Raw genomic sequence first — 18,198 nt, 5'->3', positions numbered from 1 at the left:
CCAGCTCTTAGTGACAGACAGAAATGGCCAATGTAGATGGTCTTGGATATGACAGGGACAAGAATCTAGGCTCTGACAGTGTGGTGGTCTTGGATGGGTACAGCTTTGCCATAGTGGACCAATCTCCAGTTCTTACGGGGCAGATCTGGGCTCCGAGGAAGATAGTTTTACCTTGTAATAGAGACAGTTTGACCATGAGCCTGCTCAGAGCTGTAGGACCTAGTGGTGAGTGCTCACACAGTGAATTCTGGAGTATGAGGGAGCCTGCTGCCTGGGGTGGGGCGCAGACTTCTTGCAGGGACTAGCCTAGACTAACACTGGGATCCTTTTTGAGCCTGAAAGAGCCCTTCCACCTGCCAAGGGCGATCCTAGGCTGTAGAAGGGAACATGCATTTGGGATGGGGCAGGAAACAGCCCTGGGCTGTGTTAGGACACCACATTGCTCTGTAAGGGGTGGTGCTGGTGTTGTATCAGAGTCTTAGGCTTCTACAAATCTAATGGAGAGTCTGTCCTATGATGAGGACAGGGCTATACGAGGAGCACCCCTGGGATTTGGTGAGATAGTATGGTGTAGGGACAGTTACCCGAGACAGGACAACACCTTACTGTGATAATTATTTTGCTTACCTTGGCCTTGAGAGTGGAGTTTTGACAAGACCACCTGATCTTTGATGGATACTGTGTTTCTGTTCAGGGCTGCAGGGATGTGAAAGGAACACAAGGAACATGGGGAAACCCGGTGGAACCCTGCCAGCACACTCCCCCTTAATCTCTGAAGTCTGCTCCCCCCCTTGACAGGTCCTTTCTGTAGTCTCCCTGCCATCTAGCCTCCTTCTTCAGGCTTAATCCCTATCCTATGGGATGGGGGAGGGGTGTTCTTTGAGCCAAGAGCAGACTGTTGGCCTCAGAGCACTGCCCCAGGAAGACAAAGGTAGCACTTCCGAGGTCGCCAGAGCCCAGGAAGCCGAGGTCGCCAGAGCTCCGTGCCAGTTCAGACGCATCTTCTCTGGACCTTGGCACAATGCTTTCTCTGTGCCTCAAGGCTGTGGGATGTTTTTCTCCCTCCTTTCCCCTGGATCTCTTTATAAAGCTTGGGCTGGGCTTAAACTTGTGATCCTCCTGCTTCAGCCTCCCGAGTTCTGTGATGATGGGTTTGTGCTACCAAACCCAGTTTAGAATTTCTGTAACTCTCTGCGTTTCCCTCCCCTCCTAGTGTGGCCCACCCCTGCCCCTTGCTCCATTACATTTTTGTTCATTGGCTGTGGGTCCCAGGTGTCAGACTCAGTTCCTCAGGCTTGCTGATGGGTGCCCCTTACCCAGAAACTCATGTCAGTGGTCCTCTTTATAATCATAAATCTCGTGACATCTCTCAGCCTCCGGTTCTTTTTTTTGAGACAAGATCTCACAATGTAGACCAGGCTGGCCTTGAACTCAGAGATCTGCATGTCCCTGCCTCCTGAGTGCAGGGATTAAAGGTGTGTGCCACCACCCTCTGGTCCCTCATTCTTCCTTTCTTCATCATCACCATCTTCATCGTCATCATCTTCTAACAGGGTCTTATATAAGCCAGACTGGCCTTAAACTTGCTGCATGGTCAAGGATGGCCTTGGACTCCTGGTCCTTCTGCCTTATCTCCCCAGTGCTGGGACTGCAGAGTTTGTGTGCTGCTGGGGAACAAATAACCCGGGCGTCCTGCGTGCTAGGCCGGCATCTGCACCTGAGCACAGCGCCATCTTGTCTCTTCATGTTCCCTGTGTCTCTTTTCTGCATTGTTCAGCTTTTCTGGCTTACTCTACTAAACACAGAAAAGCATTCCTGGTTCCTCTGCGCTCCTGCCTCCATGCTGGCTGCCCCACACAGAGGGGTTGTCTTGTCCCCATGCTGAGAGTGTCTGATGCAGGGTGGCAGTGTTGGGAACCCTTTATATCACCACACAGAGACAATGAGGGGTTGTCACTCCTAGATCACCCCAGAAGCCCTTGGTCTCCATGCCATTAATGCCACATCTGAGGACTGGGAGATACTGACATGGTTGGTGAAGTGCTTGTCAGGAAACCTGGAGGCCAGAGTCTGATCCTGGAACCTATTCGGGGACTCTGTCATATTTGCTTGTTTTGTTTTGTTTTGTTTTTTTTAGCCAGGGTTTCTCTGTGTAGGCCTGGCTGTCCGGGGACTCTCTCTCTAGTCGAGGCTAGCCTCACATTCAGACACTCATCTGCCCCTGCCTCCTGAGAGCTGGAGCTACAGGTGTCGCTCCCTCTGCCGCTCGAGACTCATCCTTAAATACCATTGCTGGTGAACTGGAGATTGTAGAGAGCTGAACCAGACTGGCAGCTCCAGGACCCAGAGAGTCCCTGCCTCAGGACAGGATGGGCTGGGGCCGAGGTGGTCACAGGCCTTCAACCCCCGCACTAGGGAGGCAGAGACAGGACAATCTCTGAGATCAAGGCCGCCAGATTCGTCTACATAGTGAGTTCACAGTACAGCCAGGGATACATAGTAAGACTGTGTCTCAAAATGAACAAAGAAAAAAACAGGATGGAAGTCACCCGAGGAATGACATCTAAGTTTGACCTCTACAGACAGATACACAAATGCACATACACACTTCACATGGTGCACACACATGCAGAGAGATCTTATCTGAGCCAGGTGTGGCGGCACACATGCCTGTCATCCTGTCTGGGGAAGATTCCGAGGCAGGAAGATCCCAACTTCACACACTGGGCTATAGAGTGTGTTTGAGGTCAGTATGCAACTTAGTAAGTCCCTGCCTTAAGCTCTCTCCTCTCCATAAAGGCAAGGAAGGAAGGAAGAAAGGAAAGAAGGAAGGAAGGAAGGAAGGAAGAAAGGAAAGAAGGAAGGAAGGAAGGAAGAAAGGAAGGAAGGAAGGAAGGAAGGAAGAAAGAAAAAACCTGTGTCCTGGCCCAGACTTATCCATATGACATTCGAGACTCACCAGTTGATCGGTGACTCTGAAGACCCTCCCATCTCACTGGCCGGTTTCAGCTCTCCCAGCGGGAACAGGCTGTTATCCTGTCCTCCTCAAACTTAGGGCTCAGCTGCCTCTCCATGGTCTGCAGAGGAAAGTATGACGCCCAAATATCAGGAAGCGGCCACCTGCAGCAACAACCAGCCCTGAATTCCACGCTAACCTTGGGGAAGGTCAGCAGGGATGTGAACCCTGAGCACTTTCCGTGGCTAGCACATGCTGGCCCTCCAGCCACTGATAGTAAAGAACACAGCAGTCACTGCCCAGTATGAGGGTGTCCCAGCCCTGTGGCTGGGTGGGCTGCTGCAGTGACAGCCAGCTGCCGGATATCCTAAAGAGTAAGAATTAGGACTCCTCTGTCTGATGGAAGAGGGTTGGAGTCTTGTAGTTGTGGGTCTAAGGGAGGAAGGTCAAGGAGGACCTCTGGGTCAGAAGGAGGAGGGCTGGAGTCTGGAGAAGTACATGGGCCATTACTCCTGTGTCTGAGGGAGGAGGTCTGAGGTCTGGGCTGCTGAATTCTGGGATAAACAGGGCCTATTCTTTTCTAATTCTTGTCAGTTTTTGTGCCCCGGCTGCCCCCAAAGCCAGGAGTTTTCTCTTACCTGCTGGCTCTCCCTGGTAGTCGTCTGGTCTAAGCTGTCTGCAAGCTGTGGCCAAAGTTCTCTAGTAGGAGGCACGCCTCTGTCGACTTTGCCCTGCCTGGTGGATGGTGGAGGGGCTGGAGCTGGCTTTAGTCTTTCTAGGGATAGGCATCCTGGTGGGGACTTGGGCAGAGCACAGGCTGTCTAGAAGGCACTGAGACTGTGACAGAGACAACCTCTGGGGCCTCTCACGTCAGTGGTGGGACAGGTGTCAGGACCCCTGCTCTTTCTTGCCTTCACCTTGGTCATATTGATTTCTCTCTCCACCGTAGATCTGGACCCGAAAGCTTCTGCCTCTTCCCTGGCTTCTGTGTGGGTCCAGAAGATGTGTGTCCTCCAGTTTCAAGGTAAAGGAGGACCTGGGTCTCAGGGAGGAGGCCTGTGGCCTGTGTCTGTGTTTGAGGGAGGACGGGACTCATCTGCATGTAGGCAGCTCTGAGAGGTCCTCTAGCTGTCTGCTGTCGTGCTGTGAGGAGCTGGCACTGTGTGTTTTGGGAGCCTGCTCCTTGTCTGTGGGGCTGAGGCTGAGGCCCCATGGAAACTGCAGCCTCTCCTCTCAGGTTGAGGGCTCCAGGCCCCTGAGGTGCTGGGTGTTTTCCTTTCCTTTCCTTTCCTTTCCTTTCCTTTCCTTTCCTTTCCTTTCCTTTCCTTTCCTTTCCTTTCCCTTCCTTTCCCTTCCTTCCCCCTCCTTCCCTTCCCTTCCCTTCCTTTCTTTCTTCCTTCCTTCCTTCCTTCCTTCCTTCCTTCCTTCCTTCCTTCCTTCATTTTGTTTTGATTCCTCTCAGGCTGCAGACCTCCAGATTCAGATGACCAAAGAGCCACAGAGGAAGCCAGCCCCTAGCCAGCCCCTGCAGTTTGGAAAGACATTCACAGACCACATGCTGATGGTGGAGTGGAACAGCAATGCAGGCTGGGGCGCTCCGAGGATCCAGCCCTTCCAGAACCTCACGCTACACCCAGCCTGCTCAGGTCTGCACTACTCTCTGCAGGTAGGACTGGCTGCTTCCGCCCCACCATGCCGTGTGTATCCACCCTGCCGTGTGTGTCCACCCTGCCGTGTGTGTCCACCCTGCTGCGTGTGTGTCCACCCTGCTGCGTGTGAGCGTCCACCCAGCTGCTTGTGTCCACCCTGCCTTGTGTGTGTCCACCCTGCCTAGTGTGTGTCCACCCTGCTGCATGTGAGCGTCCACCCAGCTGCTTGTGTCCACCCTGCCTTGTGTGTCCACCCTGCTGTGTGCGAGCGTCTATCCTGTTTCACCTGACTTAGGTCAGCCATCTGGGAATTTTGCACATTCCTTTCTCTGTCATCTTTTCCTGAGATTGCCTGTGTTCTAGGACACAGATGAGGTGACAATTCCCAAGATGAGCAGATTCTGCTTTGTCGGAACTCTGCTCTGAAAGAAAGTGGGGTTCTCCCAGCAAAGATAAAAATGTAGAGGGGAGAGCTCATGCAGATAGGAGCGAGAGGTTGGCAGACCTGTGGGGTCTCAGAGTGGCAGAAGAAGCTCGGGATGTCAACAGGGCCACAGAGACAAGGAGCTCAGGAGGAGTTCTAACGGGGGGCAGGATATACAGCCTGGATATAGTAAGGGCCCTCTGAGGCCCTGTTGGAGCTGATGTAATGACAGCACTCAAGAGGTTGAGGCAGGAGGACTGTACAGTTTTGAGGCTAGACAGGACTCTGGAATGAGATCTGTAGCTGGAGTCTTGGGGTTTAGCCATCTGATTTTGCCGTGACAATCCTTAAGGAGTCTTGTCTTCGTGGCTGCAGCGTGATATTCCATCTTTTGCCTCGAACACTGAACGCTTCCACGCCCACCCTCGCTCCCCAGTGATGGTGTGCCGGCTCATGTCTACAATGCTTTGGCCTTAGCTAGGTTTACTCCCCAACTAGCTCCTAACTTACATTAACCTGTTTGTACTCTTCGGTTTGTCACGTGGCTGCCAAAGCCAGACAGTTTGGCAAACTACTACAAATGATAAGAGACCAATGTTAAAATTTCAGTTAGATGGAACTGAAATTGAAGGTTTAGTGGATACAGGAACAGATGTAACAATAATTTCACAAGATTCCTGCCAGGCGGTAGTGGCTCATGCCTGTAATCCCAGCACTCTGGGAGGCAGAGGCAGGGAGATTTCTGAGTTTGAAGCCAGCCTGGTCTAGAGAGTGAGTTCCAGAACAGCCAGGGCTATACAGAGAATCCCTGTCTCTAAAAAACCAACCCCCCCCCCCAAAAAAAATCCAAAAAACAAAAAAACCCCCAAGATTCTGAAAATCCAGCCTGGCCACTTCAAAGCATACACAACTCCTAAAAGTTGGGACATTGTCTAAGGTAAAATGAGGTCTAAAATGCATTAGATGCTTAGGACCAGATGTGTGGATAGCCAGAAAGTCACATGTGGGTAATATAATAGCCCTACAGCTATGGGGAAGAGAGCCACGTCAACATGGGGAAGCACAGATTGGCATTTCTCCAGTGTTAGACGTGTAGAAAGAAGAAGTTCCTAATAAAGAAAAAACAAACTGTTATTGAAGACAGGGACAGCCAGGCTGTCCATAAGCAGGATAGAGCAGAGGCTGCTTCTTACACTTGATGTGGAAGAGCCTCTGCGGATGGATCACCAGCTGCCCCACCACTGAAATGGCAAACTGACAGACGTGTTGGAGTAGAACAATGGCCTAGGACAAAGGGAAGATAGGGCCTCAGAACAGCCAGTCCAAGAACTGCTTCCCAGAATTCTCTCTTTCTCCCTGCCTCCTTTCTTCCCTCTCTCCCTCCTCTCTTCCTCTCCCCCTCCCTCTGTCCCCCCCCCCCCACCTCTCTCTCTCTCTGGAAGGTGCACCTTACTATTCTGCCTTTCATGATAGGATTTTTATCTTAGCTAATCAGAAGGTGCCTTAGTTAGACAAGGATGGACAGAGACTTCTTGCACAGTGTACAAACGTCACTCCAACAGACAGTGCTGTTCATCGGACAGTCACCTATTGTTGGCCATTTGGGTTCTTTTCAGCCTTGAGATAGAAAAATGTTGCAATAAAGACCAGTGCTCTTGTCCTCTGAGTGCAAGTGTATCCCTCTGTCCAATTTCTACCTCTAGGGAGTCAAAGGGCAGCATCCAAGCTTGAACAGCGTTGCTACAGTGTTCTTTTTGGAACTTGTATCAGTTCCCACACTGGCTGCCCAAGCCTGTGCCCAGAAAGAAACCTTGACAAATAGACATAGAGGTTTTTAAAGTTCTGAACGTGGTGAATTTAATCCACACATTTAATCCCAACGCTCAGAAGACGAAAGCAGGCGGATCTCTGGAGTTTGAGGCCAGCCTTGTCTACAAATCAAGTTCCAGGACAACCCAGGCTACCATTACAAAAGACTGTGTGTGTGTTTGTGTGTGTGTGTGTGTGCAGAGGGTGACAGCGAGTGGGGTGTCTGTCTCGATTGCTCTCCATCTTGCTTTGTTGTTTGTTTGTTTGTTTAATTAATTTTTAACGTGGTTGCTGGGGACTGGACTCACGTCCTCAGGACTACAGCAAGCACTTTCCTATCCTCCTCAGGATCCTCAAATTTATTTTAATCTGCATTTCCCCCCTAATTACAAATGATGTTGGGGCCCTGTAGTTAAGAGCAGGTATTGCTCTTGCAGAGGACTTGAGGTCAGGTCCCAGCACCCCTAGCAAGCAGTTTCCAACTTGTAACTTCAACTCCAGGGGACCAGATGCCTCTGGATTCCATGAGCACTACATTCGTGATATGGATACAAGCACAGACACACACGCTCACACATAAAATGTAAAACAACTCTTTTTTTTTTTTTTTTTTTTTAAAGATTCATTTATTGTTATATGTGAGTACACTGTAGCTGTCTTCAGACACACCAGAAGAGGGCATCAGATCTCATTACAAATGGTTGTGAGCCACCATGTGGTTGCTGGGATTTGAACTCAGGACCATTTGGAAGAGCAGTCAGTGCTCTTAACCGCTGAGCCATCTCTCCAGCCCTTAAACATGGAGTCGCTAGACTTTTCTTTTTTTTTTTTTTTTTTTTTCCGAGACAGGGTTTCTCTGTATAGCCCTGGCTATCCTGGAACTCACTCTGTAGACCAGGCTGGCCTCAAACTCAGAAATCCGCCTGCCTCTGCCTCCCAGAGTGCTGGGATTACAGGCGTGCGCCACCACCGCCCGGCTGTAAAACAACTCTTATAAATATTTTGAATAAAGTAAGTGATGTTGGCCTGTGACATGCGTATAGCCCATTGATGTACATATGTATGAGATTTTCAAAGAATTGTTTTTTTAAAAAATCTCATTGATATATTGATATTTCGTTTTTTGTAAACTGTCTCTCAGGCTGTGGTTTCTACCAACCAGGATTTTTTTTTTTTAAAGATATATTTTATTTATATGAGTACACTGTAGTTGTTTCCAGACAAACCAGAAGAGGGCATCAGATACCTTTACAGATGGTTGTGAGCCACCATGTGTTGCTGGGAATTGAACTCAAGACCTTTGTAAGAGCAGTCAGTGCTCTTAACCACTGAGCCATCTCTCCAGCTCCCTGGAATTTGTTTTAAAAGACTGTATTTTATTTTATATGTATGAGCGCATACACAGAGTGTATATGTATGTTTATGTACACACACACACACACACACACATACACACGTGCGCGCGCGCGCGCACATACGATCTATACATGTATGTATTGTATATATACCACTGTGCAGCAGTTCCTGCAGAGGCCTGAGGAGGGCATCAGTTCCCTTGGAGCTGGCGTTACAGATGACTGTGAGTTACCATGTAAGTGCTGGGAATTGAACCTGGGTCCTTTGGAAGAGCAGTCAGTGCTCCTAACCCCTAGGCCATCTCTCTAGCTCCCTAGGATAGCTTCCTACGTACAAGAACTTCGTATATTAAGTGACCCTTCTGTCTTCCTTGCATGGGGTGTTTGCTAGACTGGATCCCCCTGTAGACCGGCTGCCCTCGAGCTGGCCCTACCTGGGCATGGTGTCCCTCTGGCCCTGAGAGCTGAGAGGAGAGGCTTGCCCCACATGCCGGCCTCGTCCTTGTCCTGAGCTTTCATGCATGTCACGTCTCTCTCCACATCGCCTCTCGCTGTCCCCATGTGCACGGCTGTGTGTCTTGCTATGTCTATGCTTCGGGCTCACCCCGAGCACCCCTCCCCTCCTGTCCCCGCAGCTCTTTGAGGGCTTCAAAGCGTACAAAGGCAGAGACCAGCAGGTGCGCCTCTTCCGGCCCTGGCTCAACATGGACAGGATGCTACGTTCTGCAAGGCGCCTCTGCCTGCCAGTAAGTGGCCAGTCGGACCTAGGAGAGAGGGCAGAGGGTGGTAGGAGGGTCTGGACCCCTGACTCCTGTGGAATCCACCCAGGACTTTGACAGGCAGGAGCTGTTGGAGTGCATCCGGCAGCTCGTTGAAATAGACAAAGACTGGGTTCCCGATGGCAGTGGAACGAGCCTCTATGTGCGGCCTGTGCTGATCGGGAATGAGGTAGGCACTGCTGTGGGAGCTGCTGGCCTGGGGACATCCTGGTCTGAGGGAGGAGGCCGGGCCTAGAGCTCTGGGTCTGAGGGAGGAGGCTGGGCCTAGAGCTCTGGGTCTGGGGGATGAGGCTGGGTCTAGAGCTCTGGGTCTGAGGGAGGAGGCTGGGCCTAGAGCTCTGGGTCTGAGGGAGGAGGTTGGGCCTAGAGCTCTGTGTCTAACGGAGGAGGAAGCTGAAGTGAGGACCCCTTCGTCTGATGCTCCCCCTCTGCTCCTCATAGCACTCACTGGGTATCGGTATGGCCACACAAGCCCTCCTGTATGTCATTCTGTGTCCCGTGGACTCCTACTTCCCTGGAGACTCCATGACACCTGTATCCCTCCTGGCTGACCCCACGTTCGTCAGAGCCTGGATAGGAGGAGCCGGTGACTACAAGTTGGGGGGGTGAGTCGCTTCCCACATGCCCGGGGAGTTGTGCCCTGAGCAGGGATTCTGTGAGAGGGAAGGCTTTGGTCTCCTTGTGTCTCTTGGTCGGGGCTGTGCCTGGGTTCTGGAATGGAAAGCTACTGTCACTGGCTCTGTAGTTGGTTCTAGGCTTTCTTTGTGTCCGTTGTCGTCCCTGGTGCCTGGCATTAAGGGTGAAAGGAGATTGGGGTACCTTTCATTTGAACAAATGAGCTCAGAGATGGGTGGGTCAGTGGGGAGACCAAAACAGTACCCCCTGGAAGCCTCTAGAAATAAGACGACCCTTAGAACTTCCTGCATCATCTGTGCTGCGCTGTCTCCATGCCTAGCGTCCCCAACATGACCTGGGCCCCAGTCTCTTTTCGACCCTGTGGGCTTCCCAGAATTCTGTGTTGCCAAAGGTCCTGACACAGTATATAGTGAGGATGTAGCTACGTTTCCTGGGATCGGGTCGGGTATACGCTACCGGCATGTTGGAACAAGGCAGTGTGGACACACAGGAAGGCTCTTCAGGTCATCTCAGAACACATCTGTGAGGTCTTCTGGGGAGGAGGCCATGCCAGCCACACCCTGAGGGAGGTTGGGCGGGTAGGTGCCCTCGTGTCTGGATCTGCAAGCTCAGTTCCAGGGTTCACAGGGTCTTGTGAAAGCTCTGCTTAGGAGGTGACACTTCACCTGGGTGTCTTGGCTACAAAGGTATGGTTGCCTCCAGCCATCTATGTCCTAGAGTCATGGCTCCTCAGTTGGCTGAGGCAGGAAGGCTACAAAGAAAGCTCAGGGGTGGGCCTGGACCACATGGTGGCTCAAACCATCTGTAATGGGATCCGATGGCCTCTTGTGGTGTGTCTGAAGACAGTGACAGTGTACTCACATAAAATGTAAAATATATAGATCTTAAAGAAAAACAAAAATGAAATGTCGAGTTGGCAGTCAAAGCCACGTGGTGTCACCACACCTGTGATCTTAGTATCAGACGCTGAAGAAATGAGGAACTGGAGGCAGGAAAGGGATCTGACCTCACAGGGCCCCAACCTTGACCCCAATAGTAGGTTAAGATGCCTGCCCTGCAGGTTTGGAGGGTCACGGCTGGGCTGTGAGTTGGGGAAGCAGACTCCTCCTTGGCTGTGCTGTGGGGAGTGTGGGGAATTCTTAGCCCGGTCTGACCAGGCTGCCCTCCAGGAATTATGGACCCACGGTGGCTGTGCAACGGGAAGCTCAGAAGAAAGGCTGCCAGCAGGTGCTCTGGCTGCACGGGCCGGACCACCAGCTCACGGAGGTGGGCACCATGAACATCTTTGTCTACTGGACTCATGAGGACGGAGGTGAGTGACTCAGGTCCCAACCCACACCCTAATTCCTCCCGGAATCCTGGGCAGGTGGCGACTAGGGGGGAGGGGAGAGCATTTGAGGGTGGGAAGCAGTGACTCCACCTGTCATCCCTGACAGTACTGGAGCTGGCCACGCCCCCACTGAATGGTATCATCCTGCCTGGAGTGGTTCGACAAAGCCTGCTGGATCTGGCCAGGACTTGGGTAGGGCCTGTGTGGCATCTGAATCTTTGGGCCCAAGTGTCTTGAGTTGGGGCGCGGTGGTGGAAGCCTGCCCACCCCCACCCCCCACCCCCACCGCCAAGCCCTCTTTTCTCTGGGTCTATCTCCCATCCCCGGGGCTCCGTATTTCCCTGCAGCCTTAAGGAGGGAGTGATGGTGGTCTGCAGCAGGGCAGGAGTCTGGGCACTGGAGTGTTTCTGCACCCTTGTTATGCAGGGTGAGTTCCGGGTGGCAGAACGCAAGGTCACCATGGAGGAATTAAAGCGGGCGCTGGAGGAGGGCCGGGTGCGAGAAGTCTTCGGCTCAGGCACTGCCTGTCAGGTCTGCCCGGTGCACCAGATCCTGTATGAAGGCCAGGTGAGGCCGAGCTGCCAGGGGAGGTGGGAGAGAAAGAGGGGGAGCGCCCCATCCTCATGGCCCCCTGTCCCCAGAACCTCCACATCCCCACCATGGAGAACGGGCCGGAGCTCATCCTGCGCTTCCAGAAGGAGTTGAAGGCTATTCAGGTGAGCTCCTGAGCGTGGGAGCAACAGCTCTGATTAATGGCTCCTTTCCTCTGATTGCCTGTGGCCAGAAGCCCAGGAAAAGAAAACGTAAAAAATGGGCCCCCCAGTTCTCCCTGGGGTTCTAGGCTGTTTGGCATGGCAACCTTCTTCCCTTGCCCCTCCCTGTCCTTGAAGGATTCCTCTCACAGCCTCTGGTGAATTCCCAAATTCTTGTAAACTTAGAGGGCTTCTAGAAAACCTCTAGGCTCATTTCCCAGTGAGCTGGACCTGAGGCGACTTAGTATCCTGGCCCCCTGTTGGCACCTAGCAGGTGCCAACAACAGGTGTGAGCTGAAAATGCCTTTTCCCATGAGCCTTCAAGGCTTTGCAACTCTCTGCCTTGATCTTGGAATTGTTGGTTGTGTCTCCAGGTAAAAGGACTACACCTCCCACAAGGCACTGGGGCATAGCTCTGAGAGCAGTCAGCTTTCACTGTTCCAAGGCCTTCTGGGAGGTGTAGTGCAGCCATCTCATTGATGCAACTTCGTTTTCCTGCAGTATGGAGCCAGTGCCCACGATTGGATGCTTAAGGTGTGATGTTGGGGGCTGTGCCCTCCGTGGTTGGATCTGCAGACGTGCCATGTCCAGTTCATCGTCCTTTGCCTCCCAGAGACTCAATAGAAGTGCAATAGGGAAAAGGTCTGTCCAGATGCTGTAGCTCTGGCGCCCTCACGTGGACGTTACACTCCAAAGCACATGCAGTTTACTCCACCTCAAATTTTCCTCTTCTCCTGGCCCTCTTCGTGTCTTTTTTTTTTTTTTTTTTTTTTTTTTTTACTTTCCCTCCTTTCTCTGTCCTTGCTGCAACTTTGAAATAAAACGCCAAAGAAGACATTGGCTCTCATGCTCTAAGCACCACCCTGGGACCCTGAGAGCTCAGCACATTTTATTGTCAGGGACTCAGCTTGTGGACTTCTCTGACCCGAGGGTTCCTTCTGTACCTTAGCATCTTTTGCCATTTACTGGATTCTGCCTGCACTGGGGAGACCCTTGCAGTGGCCACACCAGATCGCTCAGGATCTCTTCCCTTCGTACAGTTCTTTGGTGCCCAAGCCCCGTTCCCAGTGCCTCTGACTGCCCTGTCCCTTCTCGTGTCCCCACCTCGGCCTGACTTCCTGTCCTGGTCTCCTGCCTGTCTCCATCCTAGCTTCCTCTTTGGCCTCCTGGCCTTCATCTGCCCCCGTCTGACATCAAAGGGCTTCTTCTCTAACTGTGTGTCAGGGAGGGACATCAGCTCCTGTGACAGGGCAGGCCACCTACTGAAGCGAGCCCCTAATTTTTTGACCGTTGCAGAAGTTAGAAGGATTACAGCACTGTTTCTCCTCCATCTCTGTGATTCTGTGGGTCCCAGTCCCCACCTCCTCACACACACACACTCCACTAAGGCCTACATGAGCCTCTAAAGAGAGGCTGCAGATCTGGATTCAAATCCTGCCTCGTGTCTTCCGTCGGCTTTGATTTGGAAAATGCCATTTCATTGCTGATCACATTACCTGGATTGAGAGAGAGTCTTCGGGACTATTCGGCAATAGAGTCAGAGCGCAGCAGCCAGCAACCTTGGGGTAGGATTTCCAATTTCTCTGGCCCCAACTGCCCCACTGCCCCATCTCATTCCCTTTTGCCAGTTATTACTCAAGTGAAGGTTAGGGGCCAAGGGACCCAAGGGGAAATCTACAGGTCCCTGGGGGACCTTTCTTCCCTCCATAGACTTCCTGCAAAATTCTCATTTTTGCCCATGAAGTGTTGGCACATGACTTTAATCCCAACACTCAGGAGGCAGAGGCAGGAGAATCTCTGATTTGAAGGGCAGCCTGGTATCCAGACCTCCAAGACAGTCAGGGCAACACAGAGAAACACTGTCTTTGAAAACAAAACAAAGCAAACAAAACCAGCACCACCAACCACCACCACAACAAAACCCCAAACCCAAAGTTGCAGCGTTTTGCTGAGCAATCTTTTCCTCCTCTTGCCTCCGGCTGTTCTGCTGTAGTCAAGATCTCGTGTCTTTTACTGGAGTCTTCCTCAGGGTCATCTGTGCATCCCTACGTGTCAGGTATGGGACCATGGTTGTTTGTTTATGTAACTGAAAAATAACTCATTTCAGGTCAGAGAGATGGCTCAGCAGTTAAGAGCTCTGTGTGCTCTTCCAGAGGTCCTGAGTTCAATTCCAATAACCACACAGCTGTTCACAGACATCCATGATGGGATCTGCTGCCCTCTTCTGGCAAGCAGGTGTTCGTGCAGATAAAGCACTCATAAAACGAATTAATCTTTTTCTTAAAACCTCATTTCTGGATTGTTTTACATTTTTTTGGTAAAGATTTATTTATTTATTTATGTATATGAGTACACTGTAGCTGTCTTCAGACACACCAGTACAGGGCATCAGATCCCAATATTGGTTGTGAGCCACCATGTGGTTGCTGGGAAGGACCTCTGGAAGACCAGTCAATGCTCCTAACCACTGCACCATCTCTCCAGCCCCCAACCATCTCTCTAGCCCCCATGTTTTGCTTTTAAAAAGAAAATGAAAACCATCTTAAACCATTTCTGTCCTTTATTTGCAGTTTGTGTGCTGAGCTGCAGTCAAAGCTGTTTCAGGGTCCGCTTAAATCCAACATAAATCTAGGTCGGAGAGAAGGCTCAGAGGTAAGAGCACTGGCTGCTCTTCCAGAGGTCCTGGGGTCGGCTCCCAGCAACCACATGGTGGTTCTTAGGCATCTAGAATAAGATATGGTGTCTCCCTCTGCCTGTCGACTTACACGTTAGACAAGGCAGAACATTGTATACAAAAACAAAATCAGCAACAAAAACATAAATCCATCATAAATCAAACACCAGGTCAATGTAGATGATAAAAATTCATTGTAGTCAGGAGGTGGTGGCGCACACCTGTAATCCCAGCACTCTGGGTTGCAGAGGCAGGCAGATTTCTGAGTTCAAGGCCAACCTGGTCTACAGAGTGAGTTCCAGGACAGCCAGGGCTAAACAGAGAAACCTTGTCTTGAAAAAAAAAATCCAAAAAACCAAAAAAAAAAAAAAAAAGAAAGAAAGAAAGAAAGAAAGAAAGAAAGAAGAAAGAAAAACTAAACCAAAACCAAAAAAAAAAAAAATTATTGTAATCAAGCCAATACTGACCAATGAGACTTGGGAGCTGAGCTATGACCCTGAAGGGACTCTTTGTTTAAGCATAAGGGGTTGAACAAGGGAGTTTCCATCAGTCAGGATCAGAGTTTGTGCCTAGGCCTGGGAATGCAAACTTAGTTTGATCCTGTTGGAGATGGAGAAGTCGTCCCTGAGATGTCTGCTCTCAGACAGCTGCTTACAAAAGAAGTTGTTCAGATGTTGGGAAGTCCCCAGCTCCCCCAGGGCCTGGGACCTTAAATCTAGTTCCTCCCGGTGATTAAATGGAGTCTGAAAATGAAATAGTAGCCCTGTGAAGAAGTTTCTTTTGCTTGTTCCCAACAAAAGCCTCTTGGGTTTTTTGTAAGTTTCCCGTGCCTATAGTTGGTTCAAAATCTGCTCATTCATTCTTTACACTGAGCCTGGTCATCTCTTATGGTATGATCGACAAAGGACACGTGGCCCGACCCACCGAGCCATATCCTGGCTCTTACACTTGGGTTTTAAAGGTTACTTATTTTGTCATAGCAGCAAGTAACGTTGATTCAGTGGACGACTATGCAAGCATGACGTGGGTTAAATATTGATTTTTAAATGCATTGATATTTTCTTCACTTTGTGTTTTAATTTGTGATTTCGTAAACGTCCATAGATGTATCCCACACAAAGACATGTTCTTGGGGCTCCTCAATGCTTTTTTAAAAAACTGTTTTGCTTGAGTGACTGTCTGCACTACACGTGTGCCTGGTCCTGAGGAGGTCAGGAGCCTACTAGAGTCCCTAGAATCAGTTACACATAGTGGTGAACTGCCACCTCACTGCGTGGAATTGAACCTGGGTCCTCTAGAGTCTGTGCTCTTCACTGCTGAGCCATCTCTCCAGTCCAGCCTAATGCTTTTTTTTTTTTAAATCAGTGTTTAGCTATGTATCAGGACAGGCCTCATACATGAGCGAGTATGTATGTATACAATACACACACATATATACGTGTAGAGAGATGTTATATTGGGCTGGAGAGATGGCGAGATGGCTCAGTGGTTAAGAGATGTTATATGTATATATATATATATATATATATATATATATATATATATATATACATACATACATATATGTTATACACACATGCACACACACGCGCGCACACACACATATAGAAAGAAAATGAAAAAAACTTTTCTTAATTTATTATCTTAATTTATCCATTGTGTGTGTGCACCTGTTTTTCCTGTGACCAGATGACAACTTTCAGAGAAGATTCTCTCCTTCTACTGTCTGGTTCATAGACAGAACTGACGTAGTCAGGCTTGAGAGCAAGAGTCTCAAGGGCCACAAACCAAAGAGTTAAAATACCAGCATGTCTGTTCTGAGCCCCGGGGAAGGCTCAGGTCAGAAGCGGCTGCCTGGTGCCCCCTGGAGGCCAGTCTGGGGCACAGCGCCTGCTGGGAAGAAAGGCAAAAAGGAATAGTTTACAGAATGGGCTTCCAAAAACAACTGTCGATGTGTTAATGATTAAAACGTCTGCATGATGACTACATGACGAGTTGTTGGAAGAATAACCTTAAGTGATTTTTTTCAGCAAACAACTTTTTGGTTTTGTTTTGTTTTTTTGAGACAGGATTTCTCCGTGTAGCCCTGACTGTCTGGGCAACTTTAGGCATGTAATCCCATGATTGTAATCCCAGGGCTCTGCAGGTAGAGGCTGGAGGATCAGAAGTTCAAAGCTTTTCTGGGCTTTGAATAGAGAGTTCATGTTTCAAAACAGCAACCATAAAGAAAAATGATCAGGGACAGGAGAGATGGCTCAGAGGTTAAGAGCATTGGCCATGCTCTTCCAGAGGTCCTGTGTTCAAATCCCAGCACCCACATGATGGCTCACAATCATCTGTAATGGGATCAGATGCCCTCTTCTGTTGTGTCTGAAGACAGCTACAGTGTACTCCTATAAATAAAAAGAAATAAATATTTTTGTTAAAAGAAAGATGATCATCTAGGCTCTTACTGGCATCTGACACTATTTTCTTATTATGCATATTTTTAATGTTAATATCAGAAAGTACAGGCACTGGTTGCCAAGACTGACGATGTGAATTTGATTCCAGACAAGTGAAGTGTTCTCTCTCTCTCTCTCTCTCTCTCTCTCTCTCTTACACACACACAAACACACACACACACACACACACACACACACACACACACACGGGCATACACCCACACTGAAATAGATACCACAGAGAATTAAAAAGACAGAGGTTAGCTGGACAATGGTATGTTAAAGTACACAGCAACTAATAGACAAAATGTGTAAACAACTCAAATGGCCACCAACAGATATAATAATCAATAAAAGTTGTATTAAACAGGTGTCTTTAAAAAAAAAAGATTTATTGAACTCAGGACCTTTGGAAGAGCAGTCAGTTCTCTTAATGACTGAGTCATCTCTTCAGCCCCAACTGGGTGTCTTAGGGTTTCCATTGCTGTGAAGAGACAACATGATCAAAGCAATTCTTTTTTATTTTATTTTATTTTATTTTATTTATTTATTTATTTATTTATTTATTTATTTATTTATTTATTTATTTATTTTTGGATTTGGTTTTTTTGAGACAGGGTTTCTCTGTGTAGCCCTGGATGTCCTGGAACTCACTCTGTAGACCAGGCTGGCCTTGAACTCAGAAGTCTGCCTGCCGCTGCCTCCCAGGTGCTGGGATTAAAGGCGTGCACCACCGCCGGGCTCTGGTTTCCATTCTTGCTGTGGTTCAGTGTTTCTCACTGCTCTTCCTTCCCCCCTTTGAGATGGTGATGTATACCTGGTGCCATTGTATTTTATAAGGGTTTACAGTTTAAACCCTTAAGACCCTTTAAACCCTTAAACAGCCTTGAGTCTCCAGCCACCACCGCCCGGCTAATCAAGGCAATTCTTATAAAGGACAACATTTAACTGGGGCTGGCTCACAGGTTCAGAGGTTCAGTCCAGTATCATCAAGGCAGTGTCCAGGCAGGCATTCTGCTATAGAAGCTAAGAGTTCTACATCTTGTTTGAATGCAAACTGGAGAAGACTGGATTCCAGGTAGCTAGGGCCGGGTCTCATAGCCCACCCCCAAAGCGTCACACTTCCTCCAACAAGACCACACCTCCTAATAGCACCACTCCCTGTGACAATCATATTCAAGGGTATAGTGGGACACACCTATAATCCTAACTCTTGGGACGCAGAGTTAGGCGAATCTCTGTGAGTTTGAGGCTGTTGTGCTCTACAGAGTGAGTTCCAGAACAGCCAGGGCTATGAAGAGAGATAGTGGTTAGTGTGTGTGTGTGTGTGTGTGTGTGTGTTGCATGCACTTGAGTGTGCAGGTGTGTGCATCTCCTGTGTGCATTCAGG

The 18,198-nt window shown here is 49.5% G+C and overlaps 2 protein-coding genes across 2 annotated transcripts in view; both read left to right on the top strand.

Moving 5' to 3' along the window:
- Positions 1-12,525, top strand: part of LOC127669154 (branched-chain-amino-acid aminotransferase, mitochondrial) — a 38,644-nt gene extending 26,119 nt beyond the window's left edge. The window contains exon 12 of the transcript XR_007974340.1: positions 12,333-12,525. The gene's annotated coding sequence lies outside the window, so the exon portion shown is untranslated. The remainder of the gene's footprint in view (positions 1-12,332) is intronic.
- Positions 1-12,525, top strand: part of LOC127669144 (branched-chain-amino-acid aminotransferase, mitochondrial-like) — a 13,508-nt gene extending 983 nt beyond the window's left edge. The window contains exons 2-11 of the mRNA XM_052163014.1: positions 3,906-3,980; positions 4,419-4,622; positions 8,829-8,939; positions 9,022-9,141; positions 9,414-9,577; positions 10,778-10,920; positions 11,045-11,130; positions 11,365-11,505; positions 11,580-11,654; positions 12,192-12,525. Coding sequence (XP_052018974.1) covers positions 3,906-3,980; positions 4,419-4,622; positions 8,829-8,939; positions 9,022-9,141; positions 9,414-9,577; positions 10,778-10,920; positions 11,045-11,130; positions 11,365-11,505; positions 11,580-11,654; positions 12,192-12,230 — 1,158 coding nt within the window. The 3' untranslated portion in view covers positions 12,231-12,525. The remainder of the gene's footprint in view (positions 1-3,905; positions 3,981-4,418; positions 4,623-8,828; positions 8,940-9,021; positions 9,142-9,413; positions 9,578-10,777; positions 10,921-11,044; positions 11,131-11,364; positions 11,506-11,579; positions 11,655-12,191) is intronic.
- Positions 12,526-18,198: the final 5,673 nt, after the last annotated feature.

The sequence above is a fragment of the Apodemus sylvaticus genome, chromosome 1 (assembly GCF_947179515.1).
Source record: "Apodemus sylvaticus chromosome 1, mApoSyl1.1, whole genome shotgun sequence".
Classification (NCBI taxonomy): Eukaryota; Metazoa; Chordata; class Mammalia; order Rodentia; family Muridae; genus Apodemus; species Apodemus sylvaticus.
The sequence above is the reverse complement of the archived record's forward strand: the minus strand, read 5'-3'. Positions and strand labels throughout refer to the sequence as shown.